The sequence below is a fragment of the Calidris pugnax genome, unplaced genomic scaffold (genome assembly GCF_001431845.1).
Source record: "Calidris pugnax isolate Ruff unplaced genomic scaffold, ASM143184v1 scaffold109, whole genome shotgun sequence".
Classification (NCBI taxonomy): domain Eukaryota; kingdom Metazoa; phylum Chordata; class Aves; order Charadriiformes; family Scolopacidae; genus Calidris; species Calidris pugnax.
The window spans coordinates 326,385-345,397 of record NW_015090844.1 but is presented as its reverse complement, the minus strand read 5'-3'; the positions used below and the strand labels follow the sequence as shown (position 1 = coordinate 345,397).

Sequence of the window (19,013 nt, the reverse complement as noted above, 5' to 3'; positions counted from 1 at the left end):
CGACGGCCTCCACCTCTTCCTCCTTCACCTCCTCCACCACCTTTTCCACCTCCTCCTCCCTACCCCGGCACTCACCCGCCGGCCCGGTCGCCTCACACCGCTCCCGCTCCGCCCGCCGCCTCCTTCTCCTCCTCCTCCGGCCCGGCCGCCGGGACAGCGTGACGTGCCGACGTCACGGGACGTACGTGCGTGCGCGCGGAGGAGGGGGGGGGGGGGGGGAAGGGGGCAGAGATATAATTTGGGTACTTATCTTTATTGATGCTCTTGGAAAGCAGAGCTGTGATGAGAAAGGGGTGATAGGGGTGATGCACAGATCTCTAGCAACATGGTCAGGAGGCAGTAAGGCAATGGTGGGAGTGGGCAGGGGGATGACACCACACTAATCCTTACCCTGCTAAAAAACTCCTTTTTCCCAGGGCTGCTGTGTTCCTCCCACTACTCTCACCCATGCTCTCCACTGCTACCTCTTGTGGGGCAGGGGAGTGCTAAGGTCTAAAATAGCCTTCTTATTCCTGTCTTTGATGAGTCTAGCTGCTATTTGGCCTTGCATAAATCTGGACAATATTATCAAAAATTCATGTGGTTAGAGACAAGTCTAACTTTTGCATAAGTTCACTAATTAAACAACTTAGATCCTGCTGCAAGCAGTCTATTGAGGTTTTGTGGCATCTCTGTAGTATTCATCAGGAAAGCAATGTTATTTAACAGCTTGTAATATGCTGGGAGAAAAAAGGCAGAGAGAAAAAAACCAGCAGTCTTTAAGCCACTGTCTTTTTATTCAGGCAAAAGATGCAGATCTCAAACGTATCAAGAAATAATGTATAGGCAAGAATACAATTTTGTCAGCACCTGCAAATATTGGTAAAGCTATTTTTATCACTCTAGTGTCCTCAGGATTGGAGATACTTCCTGTCAGACCCTTTACAAGTATCCAGAAAAATATGATGCTACTGCAACAACAAAAGAGATAGAGGCAGAGGGGCGGATGGGAGTGACAGCCCAGTTGCTTGACCAATTTCTTAGTTTATCTAATTGGTTTTCCTTTGGACATTGAAGGAAATGGCTTAGCTGTTATGGGATTTTATGTACTAACCCATTCAGATATTCCAAATTTGTTCTTAGCACATTCTGCAGATTGCGGTCTTCTCTAATAGCCATTGCGGCTGTGAAAAACGGCACCAAATCAGACTTCCCTGTGCCCTACCAGAACAAGATCACTCTCCTGAGCAGAAAACACTGGCCACGAACTCAAAAAGAGCTGTCTGATGGACAGCAGGCCATCAGGACAGACCTTTGCCTGCTTGTTGAAAGCAGTAGAGCGTATAGCTAACCTTGCCCTTGCATTTCCTGATCTGTAGTCTGTGAGGAGTGGATCATGTCAGGGGAGGAGGAGCCCCATTCTCTCACCTCGTTCCTGAATGTTGCTGCTTCAGCCTGGTATTTCCTGTCGATGGGCCGAGACCAACGGGATGAGGTTCAACAAGGCCAAGTGCCAGGTCCTGCACTTGGGTCACAACAACCCCAGGCAGCGCTACAGGCTGGGGGCAGAGTGGCTGGAGAGCTGCCTGGCAGAAAAGGACCTGGGGGTGTTTGGCAACTGTCGGCTGAACATGAGCCAGCAGTGTGCCCAGGTGGCCAAGAAGGCCAACAGCATCCTGGCCTGTATCAGGAACAGCGTGGCGAGTAGGGCCCGAGAGATGATTGTCCCCCTGTACTCGGCACTGGTGAGGCCCCCCCTCGAGTACTGTGTCCAGTTTTGGGCCCCCTACCATACAAAAAGACATTGAGGTGCTGGAGCGGGTCCAGAGAAGGGTGACAAAGATGGTGAGGGGTCTGGAGAATAAGGCTTATGAGGAGAGGCTGAGGGAGCTGGGGTTGTTTAGCCTGGAGAAGAGGAGGCTGAGGGGAGACCTTATTGCTCTCTCCAACTCCCTGAAAGGAGGGTGTAGAGAGGGGGGGGTCGGTCTCTTTTCTCAAGTCACAGGCGACAGGACAAGAGGAAATGGCCTCAAGTTGCGCCAGGGGAGGTTCAGGCTGGATATTTGGAAAAAATTTTTCACTGAAAGGGTTATCAGACATTGGAATAGGCTGCCCAGGGAGGGGGTTGAGGCACCATCCCTGGAGATTGATGAAGTGCTGGGAGGTATGGTTTAGTGATGATGCTCCTTGTTGTGTGGGAGTCTGTTTTTGTCAGTTAGGTTGACGGTTGGACAAGATGATCTTTAAGGTGCCTTCCAACCTAGAAGATTCTGTGATTCTGTGATTTTTCCCAAGTTGCAAATCACCCAGTACGGATGGTAACTTTTCAGTTACCAATTTACACCCAGTAGGGTGTTTCCATTTTAATCTCCCAGTTAAAATCCCCACTCCATATTCTGCATTGTCACTTGCTATCTATTAACGTCTCTCACAACTGCAGCTTTAAGAGATACTCCAGTTTAACATCACGGTCTTTTTAGAGCCATTTCTTTAGCTCTGTTATAGTCAAGATAGGGAAAAGGTAGCTGTTAGTCATTTGTCGGTTTGCTCTGTAGGTACGATCTGAATCTAGGTTATAATGACATTGAACATCATAAGTTGTGAAATCATAGTTACATTAACGTGGAAAGATGGCAGTTGGGCAGTACAGGGACAAAGAAGTGAGAAGAAAAGAGAAAATGAATACATTCACAAGATTTAAGGTATTGAAGGAATACAAGTTGTTTGACAAGGATAAGGAATGAAGTCATAAATAGGACCAGAGAAAAAGTATAATGATGGGAGAAAAAGGTAGAAGTCATACAGTATGGAAAAAATCTTGCCATATATCTTTTCTGATATATCTATCAGCATATTATAAATTGTGCAAAGGCTGAACCTGAAATCAAAGAAGTGCTAGAAAAACTCCTAATGCTTTAATGAACAGATAATTAAAAGTGCTACAAATCTGTTGTCTTGATGTTGGGTAAGTTGTTATGATTAACAGATCTGAAGATCATTCCTAAACACATTTAGTCATGCAAGCAAGACAGAATTCCCCTCTTGTAAAATACTTTGTTAAAATGTTTGATTCCAGCTAGTATAATATGGTAGTAAGTGTTGTCATCATTATACGTGTCAGCATTCATACACGCAGAGAAACAAATCCATTAAGCAACGCAGAAAGTTGATACTATTACAGAGGAGCCAAATAGAAAACAGGAAATAGCCACTGGAGTTGAGAAGTTGGCTCCGTTGCAGAACTAGGGGTTATTACTAATGGTTAGGAGCAGTCCAAGGCATTTTAGCGTGTCTTCATTTTGAAGAAAATGTATTTGATAAGGTGTAGACTGTAAAAATAGTAGGAGGGGAGTTGTCACAACTGCACTGGAGGAGCTCAGCAGGGCATAGAATGTAAAACTGTATCAGGATTTTCTGCTTGTGATCCTGCAAGGTCTACCCTGTTAACTGCTCCCAAAAGCATGAGCGTATTTCCTGAAAGTGCAGATGGCTGCACTGAGTTTAAGGTGCACGCTGCTTTTTCAAGTGCTGTTCGTGTGCCAATTGCATCATTTGGAGCCGCAGGTATTCTGATGAATGGTCTTGTCAGCACAGTATGGCAGGGAAGCAGTCACTGTGAACCACACATGCTGGAAGGAAAACTGGTTTTATAGTGAGAAAAACTGAAACTGAGGTTTCTCAAGGAATAATTAGTTGCTCAATGAAAGTGGAAGGTGGGGATCAGGTCCCAGATCTGTGATTAGGCCTGGAATTGAAATAATTTTTCTGAATTACAATTTTCAAACAAAATATATTTTCAGGTTAAACTTAAGGATCTTTTACATCAGATTGGTTTAACTGCTACTTTCTCTGCTGGCATTACTCAGTTACAGTGCATTTCTAGTGTTTGTTCAGCAGTGGTTCTTGATTAACAGATCACCTAGATGTTATTTGTAGAATATTAACAACATTTATTAAGAGCAGAGAGATCAGATAAGTTTAAGCAAGGTTTCTAAATGCTAATACTCCTCTGAACCTATGTAGCTCATGTCCAGACCTTGTGATCATCCAGCACTGATGGAGGAGCACCCATCACACAGGCTCCCAACTCTGTGTTATTAATTCCAGTAATTTTCCACTGGCTCAGTAAAGATTAAGCGGTGCTGAGCTAGACACATAACAGAGGAGAGCCCTGCTCTGAGGGCAAGACCATATGGTGGCATGTGAATGCAATGCCAAAGCAGAGCAGAAGATGTCACGTGGCATGTTATTTCCACCTTAGCATTTGTTACTCTCTACCTGCATTTGGACACGAAACACTGAGTTAAGAGAATATTATTAAGATGGTAATACTAGGAAATGCCTAGTGTGGCTCTGCACTTGCCTGTAAGAGGTGTAGTTGGAGACAGTGCTATTTCGTGGGTAGGATAACACTGCCCTAAAGATTTGCCTCCTCTTCACATCCATGCCATGGAGTTGTTATGTGGTATGGGGTGGGTCACTAGGAGTCTGCAGCTGCCTGAATTGCACGTGGCCTTCTTTTCTCACCCCTACCTGATTTATTTTTTTTTCTGGATGCCAAAGTGAAGCCACTGGGGTCTGACTGTACCAGTCTTTTTTCAGCGTCAGCTAGTCATCAGTAGGGGCATATATAAGATGTTATAAAATGCTAAGGATTCAGAAAAAAAAAAGCCAAAGGTTATTAGGCATTATGTATTAGGAACTCACCATTAATGGACCATCTCAGAGTTAATTTGTCTGTTTTTCTTCTGTAACAGAGAATGATTCTTTAACTCATAAAGCTGTTGTCCAAGGTATGGTAAATACCGTTTGGAAATGCCCAATACTTGGGTGATAAGGAGCTCTGAAAAGCCCCAGAAAGGACTGATTGTGAGCAGTGTTTGAATGGTGGGTGGCTAATAATGCTTGGGGAGAGAGAAAGGAGAAGATAAGGCATTAAATATTTGATAATTTGTTTGCACTGTCTTTCACGTTGCGTCCTATGACCTGCTGGTGACAGACCTGTAGGAAGAGACTTTGGGGGGCTCAGGCAGCTGCTGCAGGCAGCAATCAGCCTGTCTTGTGTTCCAAAAACTCTGTTTCAATAAGACATCTAGGCTTGGGACTTAAATCCAATTTCCCTCATTCTATATTGCGAAGCCTTTTTATTCCACGTGGCTGGAAGTCACGGAGAACTGAAGAAGCCTGGAGGCCTGGATTCATTCCATCAGCCTTCCTCATCCGTGGGCATATGCGTTGCTGAAATACCCTGGTGAATCCCATTATCACTCGTGTATTTACTTAGACGTGTGCTTCCATGGCTCCCTGAATCCCTCCCTGCCTTTGCCGGCATCTCTTGCGCAGGGAGGGAGCTGGCAAGGAGTCAGGACAGACAGCCTGTGGCTGCCTAGCAGCAGTGGAAGCAGCCACGACGTGTGCTTAAGAATAGCAGCTCTTATTTTTTAGCAGCCTTAAACTGATAAGCGCAGACAGGAGAGCCCACTACTGTGAGTAGCTTCCTGGAAAAAAATCCCGGCTTCTGGTATAGATTTAAGAAGAGGAACAAGGGAAGAGACAGCTAGATGAGCAGGTAGTAAACACTAAAGTTGATAGGAGACTAGGAAACATTTTCATAAAGAATAGTTCAAAAATTTATTGAGTGGCTCAAAGCAATAATATTAACATGTTTTCAGTTAACATACTGAAATGCAAGCAATTTAAATCTTCTGGCTAGAATACAGGACTTCCCTACAGAAAGAAAATTACCTCTTACAGACATACCTAATTTTTTCATCCAACTTGCTGAAAAGAGAGTAAAAAGTCAGCACATGGAAAACATCAAGTAACAGTTCAATCAGTAAAAGAAGCTTTAAATCTGAAGAGTGAAGCACGAAAAACTAGGAAGTTGTGACTTACTAATTCTTAGCAATGGTTTGTTCTATGGCTGTTGAGAAAGTAAGTGAAGTGGTTTTCTGTAAAATGGGAACATCAGCATGTGTTTATCTACTGTGCAGCAATATGACAACAATTAGTTGTATCATTTACACAGATGTTTGATTAATACAGATTTTGGCTCTAACAAAGCACCACAGATAATATATTTTTTTTGCCTACTTTTTGGTTTGCATCCAGAGGTGAGAAGAAAAGTCTCATGCTATGCGTAAATTCCAATGCTCAGTCTATAGATTATTCCTGACCTAATTTTTAATTAAGAGCAACCAAATAAATAGCAATAGAAACACAGTTAATTCAGTATACTAACATATGGTTGCTAAATGCAGCTCTCGGGAGGTTATAAAATTAATCCATTTTTACAAGTCACCTGTATACAGTATGATTATTTTACACAGCTGTGTAATGACTTTTTTCAAGTCTCGGATATCCTGGAGTGGATTCCTTCCAATATGCTCATTTTCTTGGTATGTGGATGCTGTTGAACCGTAGTCTCTAACGGATATTGACTGAATCCTGCACAGTGTATGTCGCTTAGATTTGTTGCATACTCCTCTACAATTCAGGCATCATTAATTCTGCTGAACCTAAAAAATTCACACTGCAGTCTTCTTTATCTCTCAATAAGCAACTGTAGAAATTTTTGCTTTCTGGAAGTATTTTAGCAAAGGACTAGTTTTAGGAAGTAATTACAGGGTGTGTTTTTAGTGGGTGCATTTGCTAGTGGGTTTCTTCTTCTTTTAGTGCACAATCCAGTTGGTTTTTGGGGAACTAATGCTCCTGGCTTCTTTCTCTGTTTCGTTCTTTGTATTTTCATCAAACTTTCTTCAGACTAAAGGCCATATTTTGTCAGATTTTATTTTATTCTTTTCTTTTTTTTAATCGATATTGAAGTATGTCCAACAGTTCTCTGACTTGTCGAACATTCCTTCCCATCTTACATGAATGATGAGCATCAAAACACATGCACATTAAATTAGGATTTGTTATTAGTCCATTAGCATTAAAGGTCTCTGAAATAACATCTCAGTTATAACATAGTTTATGGAGTTGTGTCTATAACAGAAGAACCATCCTCTACTTAAAACAAAGGAAAGAATTGCTATATTGTGTCTTTTCTGGGCACTCCAAGAAAGAGGGATTTCAGAAAGTAGATACTTGCTGTTATTTAAAAACATACAAGGATCTGCAAACTTCTGGTCTCTAGCTTTTTCTGAACAGAAATGGAAAGCAATTGCAAGCCACAAGCTTGGAGCACACATATATAACATATGAAAGAAAGGGAAAGATGTTTTATTTGGATATAAATGCATAACATCAAAACAGTTTCTGTTCTTAAAATGGAATAACTTGTCAAGTGTTTAATTGTGATAACAGAATAGGTTTTGCTCGTCTCTTATATAGAGGTGAGGCGGATGTTGGAGTAGCTAGAGATGGATGAAAGCAAAACACCCCTTGTCAGTCAGCTGTCTGATGAGATATTGTGGCTTTAAATTCATATACATTTCTGTAGCAAAGAACTGTAAACTGGAGAGGAATAGAGCAATTAAGAAAACACTTTGTGTAAATTGGTACGTCTGCCTTGGTGTAAATTCCCATTTGTGGGGTGCTTAGAGATTTGCTTCGTGCTCCACTCCAGAGGCTTTTTCTTGCCTCCTGAGTATGCAAGAGGATCGTTCTCGTTTTGCCCAGGAGGGGTTAGGCATCCTGCAGGTGGAGCAGTCAGCACGCCGTGAGACCCATCATCAGCAGGCTGCCCCTGGCAGGGGAAGGGAAAGGCCAGAGATGGTTTCACAGAAGGTACTGCGTGCTCTGGCCCTTGGCTCGGCCAAGCACCTCACCCTGCCTCATCATAAGGGCGCTTTCAGATGGAGCCGCGCTGAGAGGCAGTGGACGGGCGTCACTGGGTGGACGCCAAGGGCTTTTTCATACCCTCCAAGGAAAATACTGCCCTGTCACGTCCGATTCCTCAAGTTCTCGGTTCTCCTTCCCTGGTCTCCCTGCTTGCGCAAGGGCATCGGTGCAGGGTGGGGAAGGGAGGGGAGCAACGGAAAAGTACTTTGTGCTGCCCGTCCTCGGCAGAAGTGACCCACTCCAGGAGGAACTTGAGCTCCCTCAACCTCCTTCTCGTTCCTGAAATTTCCCAGCTCGTGCATTCTTCATCGAAACAGCTCGGTTTTTCACTGCAGACCAGTGAGACTGAGGGCTATAAGCAGGACTTTTACTTCGTGGCAGACCAGGGTGTACTTGCGTAATGTGTGGAACTTGAGAATATGAAAAAAGCCAGATGTCTAATCTCTGAATAACCTTTTCATTGTACTTCACCTCCCCCCCTCCCGTATAGTTTCCAAAGCAAGCCTGTATTAATATCAACTGTGGTGATTTCATCCATGTCAATCTTCTTACTAATCATGCTTTTAAACTTTATAAAAACCTTCAACGTCTTGTGAAAAAAATAAGTATAAAAGTATTTCTGTATGCAGAGGGAACAGCACGGAAAAAACATGATTTACATATCTAGGAAAAGTGTTTGGCAGTTTGCCTCCACTTCATATTAGACTTTGCACTGCTGAGTACAGAAGTCTGGAAAATGTATATATATAATTTAAATTCCAACTGGTGAGCCAGTTGTGGGTTGGAGTGGAAGGATTCACTTTAGAAGGGTAACAGTCACCACTGGATTAATGTTGCTCTCTTCTGTGGGTTGTAGGTGTTCATTCAGGGCAACCCATTGGAGAGATTATTTGTTTCAGACTGAAGAAATTAAATTCTTCATATGTAATAGCTGCAGAGCAGCTTGGGAAAGTGGTGATATATCACATATGACACAAGGGTGAGGCAGCACAGCCCATAGGGATTATGACATATTGCTGTGAATATTCAGAGCTGTTCTTTCCAAAATAGCAGAACGCTGCTGTACCTAGAAAAGTCATGAAGGATAACTTTTAGTCTGAGAAATACTGATTTGAGAGGACACTAAGAATTATTTAAAGATTATTAATTTATTGAACTGTAGGAATGTCTGAACCAAGAAAGAGCAGGGAAAGCATTTCAGCCTCCAGCCTCCCTCTTCTCCTTTCATAAGAAGTTGGTGTCTGTCTCTGATACACCTTTGAGAAAGAGGGATTTTTTTAGCTACTTCTGAACAAGTATGTAGACCTGAATTATCAAAGCAAATATGCAGTAACTTGATTCCCAGTGCAGCTGATCCTTAAATGACTGGTCTGTGTACCACATAAAAAGAAGTCATTTATGATACAAAAAGCTTACTTGACTTTGACCTCTGTTCTGAGTGAAAGATCCTTTTTTTTTATCAATCCAGTAAATCATACCTGATTAGAATAGAGCTTTCTAAAGTAGCTTAATTTACTCCTTCAAAAAGGAGCATTCATGGGGCTTTGAGCAATGTGGTCTAGTGGGAGGTGTCCCTGCCCATGGAACTAGATGATCTTTAAGATCCCTTCCAACCTAAGCCATTCTATGATCAAAAGGAAAAAACAAATGTTTTCTAATACTTTTGGCCACATCACTCATTGCATCAGTTGTACTTGTATGAAGGTGAGGAATTTTGTAAGCCCCAATTTTTGATGTATGTTAAGTAGTGTGTGGGAAAGGAAGAGGAGGTAGTTGCTTAATTTAAGTTTCTGCAGTCCATCTTTCATTACTAGAGTTCCTGCTGAGATCTGTTGAGAGCTTGTGCATGGGCAAAAGTTACTCTGGAAGGTGTCGAGCTACTCAGTGTCGCATGCTCTCAAAATTCATCAGAAAATGGGGAGCTATGTCAGTAGAAAACAAACTTTGTCTATATGTTGCTGCTTCTCACACTGATGGGAGTCTGGAGCCACATGTTGAGGGACAGTGTCAAAGAAGCCATGCTTTGTGGCTGGCTTTCTAAACCCACCAGATTTGAAAGATGCCTGTATTGCCTATTAATTTATGAATGAACAAATAATAATTATGGCTTTTAAAAAATCTGAACTCTCACTGAATACAGAGTATGTATGTCTGGCAAGAAATCTTTAATCTCTTTGGGTAAAGCACAAGGGATTTGGAAAAAATACAACTAACTCCAGAGTCCGAGTCCCTCTTCTCCGAAAAGCCTGCTGACTGTTTATTTGACAGTAAATGAGAACCTGACACAATTTAAAATAAATAAATAAATAAATAAGCAGGAAATCTATTCTCAGCTAAAACGTTTCTGAAAGGTAATACCATCTTTTATGTGATTGAAAATATAATTAATTACTTTGTGTCAGCAGTGCTTTTGGTAACTGGGCTTGAACTGATTTTTTACTGTCTTGTCCTAGATCCTTCAGGACCACAGACTCTTACTTCCCAAATCAAATATGCCAATATGAACAACATGGATTATTGACATTAAAAACACTGTGCCATCAAAATATAGTTTGAGATTCTCAGGCAAATTTTGGTACTGTTTACTTGTTAATCACTAAGCCAAGGGTATTTTTTTAGTATCTTGCCTGTAGCAGTAGCTGTATTTCAGTAGAAATTCAAACAAAAGGATATGAAACACATCTATCTTTCAATCCCCTAGAAATGTAGCATTCTTGTAAACACAACTGTAATATAAAATTCTGATTTAACTCAGCTGTAATGGTCCCATTGAAAGCAGAAAAACATGTGAAACTTATGTTGGGAAAGTGTAAGAGATTCTAGAGAAAGCAGCAATGCCAGATCCAACTACATACGCACTTTAAAATGAAAGATAAAGATGCCACAGGGAGAAAAGCAGTCTTGAGGCAATCCTAGAAATGTCATGACTTATGATAATTCTGTCCCTGACATTGCAGAAATTTTTTGCAACTCTCAAAATTGTGAAATAATTACTTGTGGGAAATTGCTTTTTTCAGATGATAACTGTCATTGTTTCTTTATATAAAGCTCAGTCATGCTTGTATCATAGAGAGGAGAAGATGATCTTCATTCTGCTCAAACATTTTTACAGGCTTAATGCAGAGAATATTGTCTCTCTTCAATACAGAAAGCTGGAAAATTCACTGTCCTCCTGTAGCTTACTCTTCAAACAATTTGAAAGAAGAACATTTCCTTTCAAATAATTTCCTGCAGTGGTTTCTGAGGCTTGTTCAGAAAGGGATTGTCATTTGGTGTGATAAGGCTGTAGGAGATTTTATAAATGAATGGTTTATAAGTGAGTATCAAATCCCTGTTCTGTCTAGCCAAACTATACACCCTTGAGTACCCATAAGTCATCCTCTGAGTAGTCCAAAACTGCTTCAATCTGAGAATTTTTCATAGTTTTGTGTTTGGAAAGCTTAATAAAGCCCCAAATAAAATCTTAATCTTAATTTAAACTGGATTAGAAGTTTTCAGCCTCCCCACACTGTATTTGCTTACCTTATTCAGCTGTTACTTACAGCTCTTCATTAGAATTCAGATTTGTCTCTGCTAAATTCAGATGAATAAATTAGACTTCATTACACATAACTTACTATTAATTGAACAGACACCAAAAAAAAAAAAAGCCACAGACTCTAATGACTTATTTACATTTTCTAAGTAAATTGTGATGATATTCTGTGTATCGATTTTCTGTACACCTTCTGAACACAGATGATGCTACAGAGCAGAAAAAAAGGAAATGGTCCATTACATGCCATTCCGTTTATTCGTGAACAGGACACTTTGACCAAGTTTCTTTACTATTCTATTGAGTGTCCAAAGAGAAGGAATATTTCAAACGTTATTTGACAGTAATTAAACATATTCCAGAATTGGCATGTTTTGTAGAAATCATTAGGCAGTTAATCTCCATATTTGTGAAAGATGTACTCTAGAGTATGCAGAGATAAATTTAGTAAAATTAGCACAATTAATTTGTGTCGATTTTTATTGAGAGACAAGGCCTGATCATGAGTTGAGCAGCACAAAATATGTTTGACCCTAGCTTTATATTGTCTGTATTCTCTATGGCCCCATGGTAAAGGTGGGAGTTCACTCGCCTGCATGTCTGTATTGGGAATTTGATGGTAAGGAGCTTTCTCAACTTTAAGCACAGTGAAGCCTTTGCCTCACTTACAGGCAGGCCTACATGTACACAGTTTTATATAATCTATATACAATTACCTCCTTTACTCTAATCACAGCTCTGTTAATCAAAGTGTAAAAATTGTTCTTCAGCTTTTGTGAAAAAAATAAACTATTTTTTAAAAACAAAGAGTTTGAAACAGGAATATAGAAAAAATGCTATAATTATTCTGATAAAATTTTTTGCAATTTTTTGGAGTCATACGTTTTTACTGCAAATCCTTTGGAAGCTGTCAAGAGTGTCCTGAAAATGTAAAATGTTTCCTATCTGCAACTGAACCATCCTCCAGCCAAGCATTTTGTAAAATACTTGAATAGAAAATAGACGTGAAAACAGTTCAAGTAAATTTGCTTTAAATGTTCGAACACCTTTGTTATTATTTTCACCACTTAATGCCTTTTCCTTGTCTTATGTAGGCATGTTAAATGTAATTTCTTAGTCTCTTCCTAGAAATTGAGTGTAGATGGGGTATGTTGCAACATTTTAGTCTTTGAAAATCTGTAATGTAGTTTTGGTTCTCACTTTTCTGCTTCCTGTAGTCTTTCAATGCAGAACATCAACTGTTCCAGTACTACAAAATGACTGATTTGGGTCAGAATTGCTCTAAAGTACGAAGTGGTATCATGGTCTCATTTTTGCTGTACAGGAACTGTATGTACAGCACTGAAAATACTGTTATGGAACTCTTAATTGTATGCAGTTTGCAAAGAGTAGCTGAAGCTCCCTGCAACGATGTGTGTGGTTTGCCAGATGACAAAAGACCAACTAAATTCGTATAAAGTGAGAAGCATTGCTGTTTGTGAGCCTGTTATTATTCAGTGCTATGTCTTGATCCAAGTGAAAATGGCTATGTGTGACCTATAGTCTCCGAAGGCAGCGCAGATGTGCATAAATAAGGGGTAAGAACTGCTCAGCAGAATTACAACAGCTGTGTTCATTTCTCACATCAATTTTTGATCAGACTTCTGAACTGTCTTTGTTGAGGAAAATTGCAGTTCCGTATGAGAACGCATGAGCTGTATTGATATCAGGTCAATCTCTGCATCTCTTTAAGATTTTGTTTTGTATGTTGCCTCTCAGGTTGGTACAAGAGGATGTGGGAATGGACATCCCCTTTTCTGAGGGTGTATTAAGCCCCAGTTCCACAGAGATGAGACCCGGTAAGAGAAGCTCTTATTCATTTTCTTAATTATATCTTACTCCCTTGGCATTTAATTATGCAGTGAGAAGGATGTTTCTGTGCTGGTAAAGAATAAGTTCAGTGTTAAACAGGAAAAGTGTTCAGTTCGCTTTATTTAGTCAATTTGCTTCTTCACTTGAGAAATGATAATTGTAGTGTGCCATTTTCTCTTGTGTATTGTTATCATCACTCGTTTAGTCCTTGCGATGTTTAAGTCATCTCTATTATTTATCTTATATTTGACTGCTGTCTAAGTGGACTAAGTTAGTATTGGAATACTTCAGACTGAACAGCTTGAAAAGTGCCACACAGTGCAGGGGCAAGGGGCAAAGCCATGCCTAGCTTTTGCCTCGTTGAAGACTACTTTTATTTAGGACCCATTAAGAGACTCAGAGGTATTTTTATTTCTATTACTGTGTTGAATAAGATATTGTATAGTTAAAACTGAAGACATGGCTACCTGCAAATCATCACCATTTGAATAGCAGCAGGTGTATAAGAAATACTTACAGGGCATTACACTCATACAAATTTCTCTAGGATTCGCCAATGTCTTGTTTCACAACTAAAATGATTTGCGTATTGCTGCTTAAATTCTTAAACAATCTGGGTCAGAGCATGTCCAAGATTTCATTTTCGTCTGTGGATTGCAAGAAAACCTGGATTTTGCATCATTTAAGAGCTCATAGCTACATCTGCCATTGCTGTAGATGCTTGTTTTATTCTTCTAAATATTAATGTTGATATTTATGGTTTATGTTAAGTGGTCTTAAATGGCTTGGTGTTACTAAAATTGATCTATCCCAGTGTGTTTGAAGGTGATTCTTAAGTATCTGGCAGATTACTTGTGTGCGGAGGAGATTAAATTCTTTTTTTCTTCCTCTTTTTTCAGAACCTCCCAATTCTCTTGATCTTAACGGTTCCCATCCCAGAAGGATAAAGCTCACTGCTCCAAATATCAACCTCTCTTTGGACCAGAGTGAAGGGTCTATTCTTTCTGATGATAATTTGGATACTCCAGATGAAATTGACATCAATGTAGACGACCTTGACACTCCTGATGAAGCAGACTCTTTTGATTACACTGGGCAAGGTAATGTTCTAGAATGAAAATGTAGAGCTCATCTCTCTCTCTTTCTTTACTGCTTACGTGATAAGTCTCATGTCTGTCGGGCTATGAATATGCTTAAAGCATTTGAGACTTAATGCTAGGAGTCCAGATATTTTTACTGCCTGCTATATTTCAACCTTTCTTCCCATATGTAAAGAAATGCTTATGCAGAGAGCTGAAACCCAAGAGGTTTAGGACTTGAGAGGTGATTGTCCCCCTGTACTGGGCACTGGTGAGACCCCACCTCAAGTATTGTGTCCAGTTTTGGGCCCCTCACCACAAAAAAGACATTGAGGTGCTGGAGCGGGTCCAGAGAACGGCAATGAAGCTGGTGAGGGGTCTGGAGAGTAAGTCTTATGAGGAGAGGCTGAGGGAGCTGGGGTTGTTCAGTCTGGGGAAGAGGAGACTGAGGGGAGACCTTACCACTCTACAACTACCTGAAAGGAGGGTGTAGAGAGGTGGGGGTCGGTCTCTTCTCCCAAGTCACAGGAGACAGGACAAGAGGAAATGGCCTCAAGTTGCACCAGGGTAGGTTCAGGCTGGATATTTGGAAACAATTCTTCACAGAGAGAGTGGTCAGGCATTGGAATAGGCTGCCCAGGGAGGGGGTTGAGTCACCATCCCTGGCTGTGTTTAAGAACCGTTTAGATGTGGTGTTGGGGGATATGGTGTAGGGGAGAACTGTAGAGTAGGGTAGATGGTTGGACTCGATGATCCCGAGGGTCTCTTGCAGCCTAGATGATTCTGTGATTCTGTGAAAGAAATAGTACAGCTGACCAAATAAAGTGAGAAGAGCTACGTAGAGAGAATTAATTTCGAAGTCCTGTTTTTGTCCAGTATGCTAGGACTTGCCTGAAAAGAGTTGTCCAAGAAGCAGAAGGCAGTTGCTGTCTGTTGTGGAGAACGCTGTAGCGAACTGCACATTCGTGCAGCTCTGGCCAGCTCTGGATTACGCTTACATCTATAGCACTTGGGCATATAACCTTGTGTGAAGCATGTTGGCTGACATAATCTGCACCAAAGAGCTTGCAGTGTGTAAATGAAGTAGACACAGCGTTGTGGAGAGGTCTGTTGGTAGTGAGAGTGTTGGTAGTCATTTTATAGCCATGGAGAGCTGAAACCAGGAAGGTGTGCGCATGGCATGATAAAGGTAGCTTAGATGATGGAGCTGCAGAATTCCTCATTCCACCAATTTAAATATGCTCTCTCAGCAGGACTAGTTGCACACGGTATACACAGTGTGCACAATGGATATTTCATGCTTCCTGTAAAGTTGCTTTGCGCTGTCTCACTCCCTGTACTTACCCTTACGATGTACGAAGTAGGGTGTTAATGCTCATTGCTTGCTAGTACTTTAAGAGCCATGTAAGAACTGTATTCACTAATATAAATGCATAAAAATCGTAAGTTATTTGAGGGGAAAATGAGTGTGACCATTTTACAATCTACAACAGAAAAAAATCTTCAAAAATGGATCAATTTAAATGGAATTTTCCCTTGCATTTAAATTCTCTGTTGCTAGTGAGGTCACTGTAATTTAAAAATTGCATGGTCTTTTGAGCATACAAGAACAGTTGCATCAGTTCAAGTGATATTGCTAAGGAGGCATTGCTTTGTATTCAATCATGCATGAGCGTCTCTAATGCCACTTCTCATTAGAAGGCCAATTTCCTTATGGGTATCTGCAGATCGCAGCGGTGAGTTGCTCGATGGTTAGGATCTTTTGTAGCAAAGGTTAAAACTAACACACACACACACACACAGAGCAGTGTGTGCTTGCAGTTTTAGAGTGTTGTGGCCACTGTGTGAGAGCAAAAAATTCTGTCAGCAGCGGAACAGATTTTGCCTTTAAGCCCTCAAGTAAATAAATTCAACTCCAGTGATTTTGGTGGCAGTTATATTTATGGCAAGGATTTCTCCCCAGCTTTTTTTATTGCTTTCTACACGTAATGATTCATTTCTTTGTCAAGGTCGAACCAGTTTCCCTGAACTCCTAAGTGAAGAGGAACTCAAGGTGCCTGTCTTTTTGGTGACATTTTTACAGTTGTGTAGTGTGATTTGAGACATAATTAATCGACAAAATGTCCTCCACGTAGATGACCCAGGAGCACAGAGTAGAAAAGGAAAAAAAAATATCACATTTTATCAAAATAGGCCGGCAATAAAATAAGTAGGCTATATATTACATAAGTCTGATAGCTAAAGCATAGTCATAAGAGCTAGTGCAGAATGGTTTATTTGCATGGCAAATAGCCTTTGTTACCTTTGTATTTCTATCATTCTGCTATTAACCAGTATGTGCTCTGCTGTTACCAGCGCTCACAATCTCCCACAGATCAGTGTTTCTAGACTGCTGTGCCAAGCCCAGAGAAGTAAATACTGAAAAGACACAGCTGTCAAGATTGTAAAGAATAGTGAGTTTTAGCTTGTGACTTCAGCTCAGGCTCCTGAACGTCCATTTGAACTGTAAAAGGTAACTGAGAAAAGCAAGACTGTTGGCATGATTCAGGGGTCCGCCTTATTGCTGGAAAACTGTAATACAGGAAATATTGAAGCCCATTTGTTTAAAAGAACGATGAAGAAGATCATCACAATTGCCATGTGCAAGAAAATAGATGAGCGTGGAAATACTAAAATACTTGTCTTAAGCTGGCACCTAACTTATTTAGGGATTGGTCAATCATCAGTTTCACAGGGGGTTTTTTGGCACTAATACCTTGCATTTAAACATTCTCTTTCAGAACTTCCTGTTGTTTCTGAAATGAGCTTTTTATTATTATTACATTAGATGACATGAAAATTGCTTTTCTGAAAAATGTGTGCATATAGGTGAATGCCTGCCCCCAGTCAGCATTATTTGGAATGCAAAAGAGTGTTTATTGTTTTGTCTGCAGATGTTTATTTTCTGTCTGAATTTCACACTGGCTCATCTTTCTCTGCAAAATCAACACAACAGGCAGTAAAGCATAGACGCTTCTTCAAGAAGAGGTGATCTAGTGCTATTTCTATCAAAAATAATTAAATTGGCCAATTCCGGCACTATAAGTTTTATCAGGATCTCTTTTCATCGTTTTTCATCATTTGCAGTTTCATCAACAACAAAAAAATTACCAAACCACAAGTACAATTACCTTTACAAGATTAACATCATACAAAATTGCATTAATATATCTAGGTTTGGAGGGAGCAGTGTTATGCATTTTGTAAGCTTGTTCCCAATGTCACAGAATATGTAATATTTCAAAACTGAATGCTAAGTGTATTATTAAACATCATGACATTGTACCCCGAGAAGGCATGAATACGTACTTCGGTTCTGCAATATCGAATCTACTAAGCAGCAATTAGTAAATCAATTTGAAATGGTATACTTGAAAAAAAATCATCTTTTGCAGTCTGTTCTTCTTTCTAGCCTTCCATCTCCTCAAATTCCCTTTATTTGCAGTTCCTAAGAAAAAAGGGTTATGTGGTCACATTATATATGCACATATATGTATTTCTTGATCTTCCGTCCCTTTTTCCACTACTAATACAATTTTACTTGAATATGTTTATAACTCATTGGCTGATAAGACAATGAGGTAGGAGGTAAAATATTGTTGATTTCTTGCAAGATTCCAGCAAGCACAAATCAGGTAAAGAAAAGAATTGGTGATAGACTCAGCTTTTATTGCACTTGGGAGAACTTGCCACAGAAAGGATGACCTTCCATCAGTATCATTCGCTAAGAATACTTTTTACTAAGGACAGAGAATATAAGACAGGCAGCAGTAGAAATTCAGACTTCATTAGTATTACTGTAACAAGAAATGTATGCTCAACTTAATATATGTAATATTTAAAACGTTCAAAGCTTTTTTGTGTGCTTTGAAGAACTCAATATTTCTAAAAAATTTGGTGGAATTATTGATGGCTTTTAATGCAAAAATCAGTTTTACAAATAGTCTGAACATATTGTGTATATTCTAGTAGGTTCTATATGTGTAGACATATGTGGTATATACACAGTATACTATCTTTTTTTTCTGATTTTATAAAGATAGTAATTTTAATTCTTAAGGTAAACTGATGTGTTTTAAGGATCAGATACTTCCATTTGCAGCATTAATCAAAGAGGCAGCCCAAGATAAACCAACATAGAAAGGTTTGAGGACTTCTATGAAACATTGTGTTCTTCACTTCTTGTCAATTAAAATAACTTTGAGTTTATTCCTGACTTTTGTAAATCTCTCTGGTATTTTCAGATAAGATGTCTGATCAGCTTTTCATGTACACACATGTATGTCATCATGTATTTCACTGTATCTTTGTTTACTGTTACACTGCTTACTGACTTACATGGTCAAATTCTGCTTTTACTACGACTGCAGAACCAGAAAAATACTTTGAAAAGAACAGTTGTTTTATTTGTTTACTTCAAACATGTGTAATGCATAAAATGTGTAAAATATGTACTATGAAGATAGATTAATAATATGCATATAGCCGCAAGTCACAGGTGCTTCAAGCAAGAATAATAGTATAAAACAGAGATTTTTTTTCTTTTTTCCCAATGGAAAAAACCAGTATGTTGTAACAATAAAGAAAGAAAGAAAGAAGTTAAATAATTCCAGCTGTGGGCAGAATCGCTTTTCACATCACTTTCACTGTAGCTGGCTATTAAGTTTGAAGAACTGGAATGCAGTTAAATTTGTTGTTAAGAGCCATCTTGTCAGTGTGCAATAGAAATGTGAATGTTGTTAATT

The 19,013-nt window shown here is 39.9% G+C and overlaps 1 protein-coding gene across 3 annotated transcripts in view; it reads left to right on the top strand.

Annotated features, from left to right (window-relative positions):
• The window catches only part of PRUNE2 (prune homolog 2 (Drosophila)), a 109,256-nt gene that overhangs the window by 66,728 nt on the left and 23,515 nt on the right, over window positions 1-19,013 (top strand). For all 3 annotated transcript variants that reach the window (XM_014942657.1, XM_014942656.1, XM_014942658.1), the window contains exons 7-8: window positions 13,058-13,137; window positions 14,050-14,250. In XM_014942657.1, the coding sequence (XP_014798143.1) occupies window positions 13,058-13,137; window positions 14,050-14,250 (281 nt within the window). The remainder of the gene's footprint in view (window positions 1-13,057; window positions 13,138-14,049; window positions 14,251-19,013) is intronic.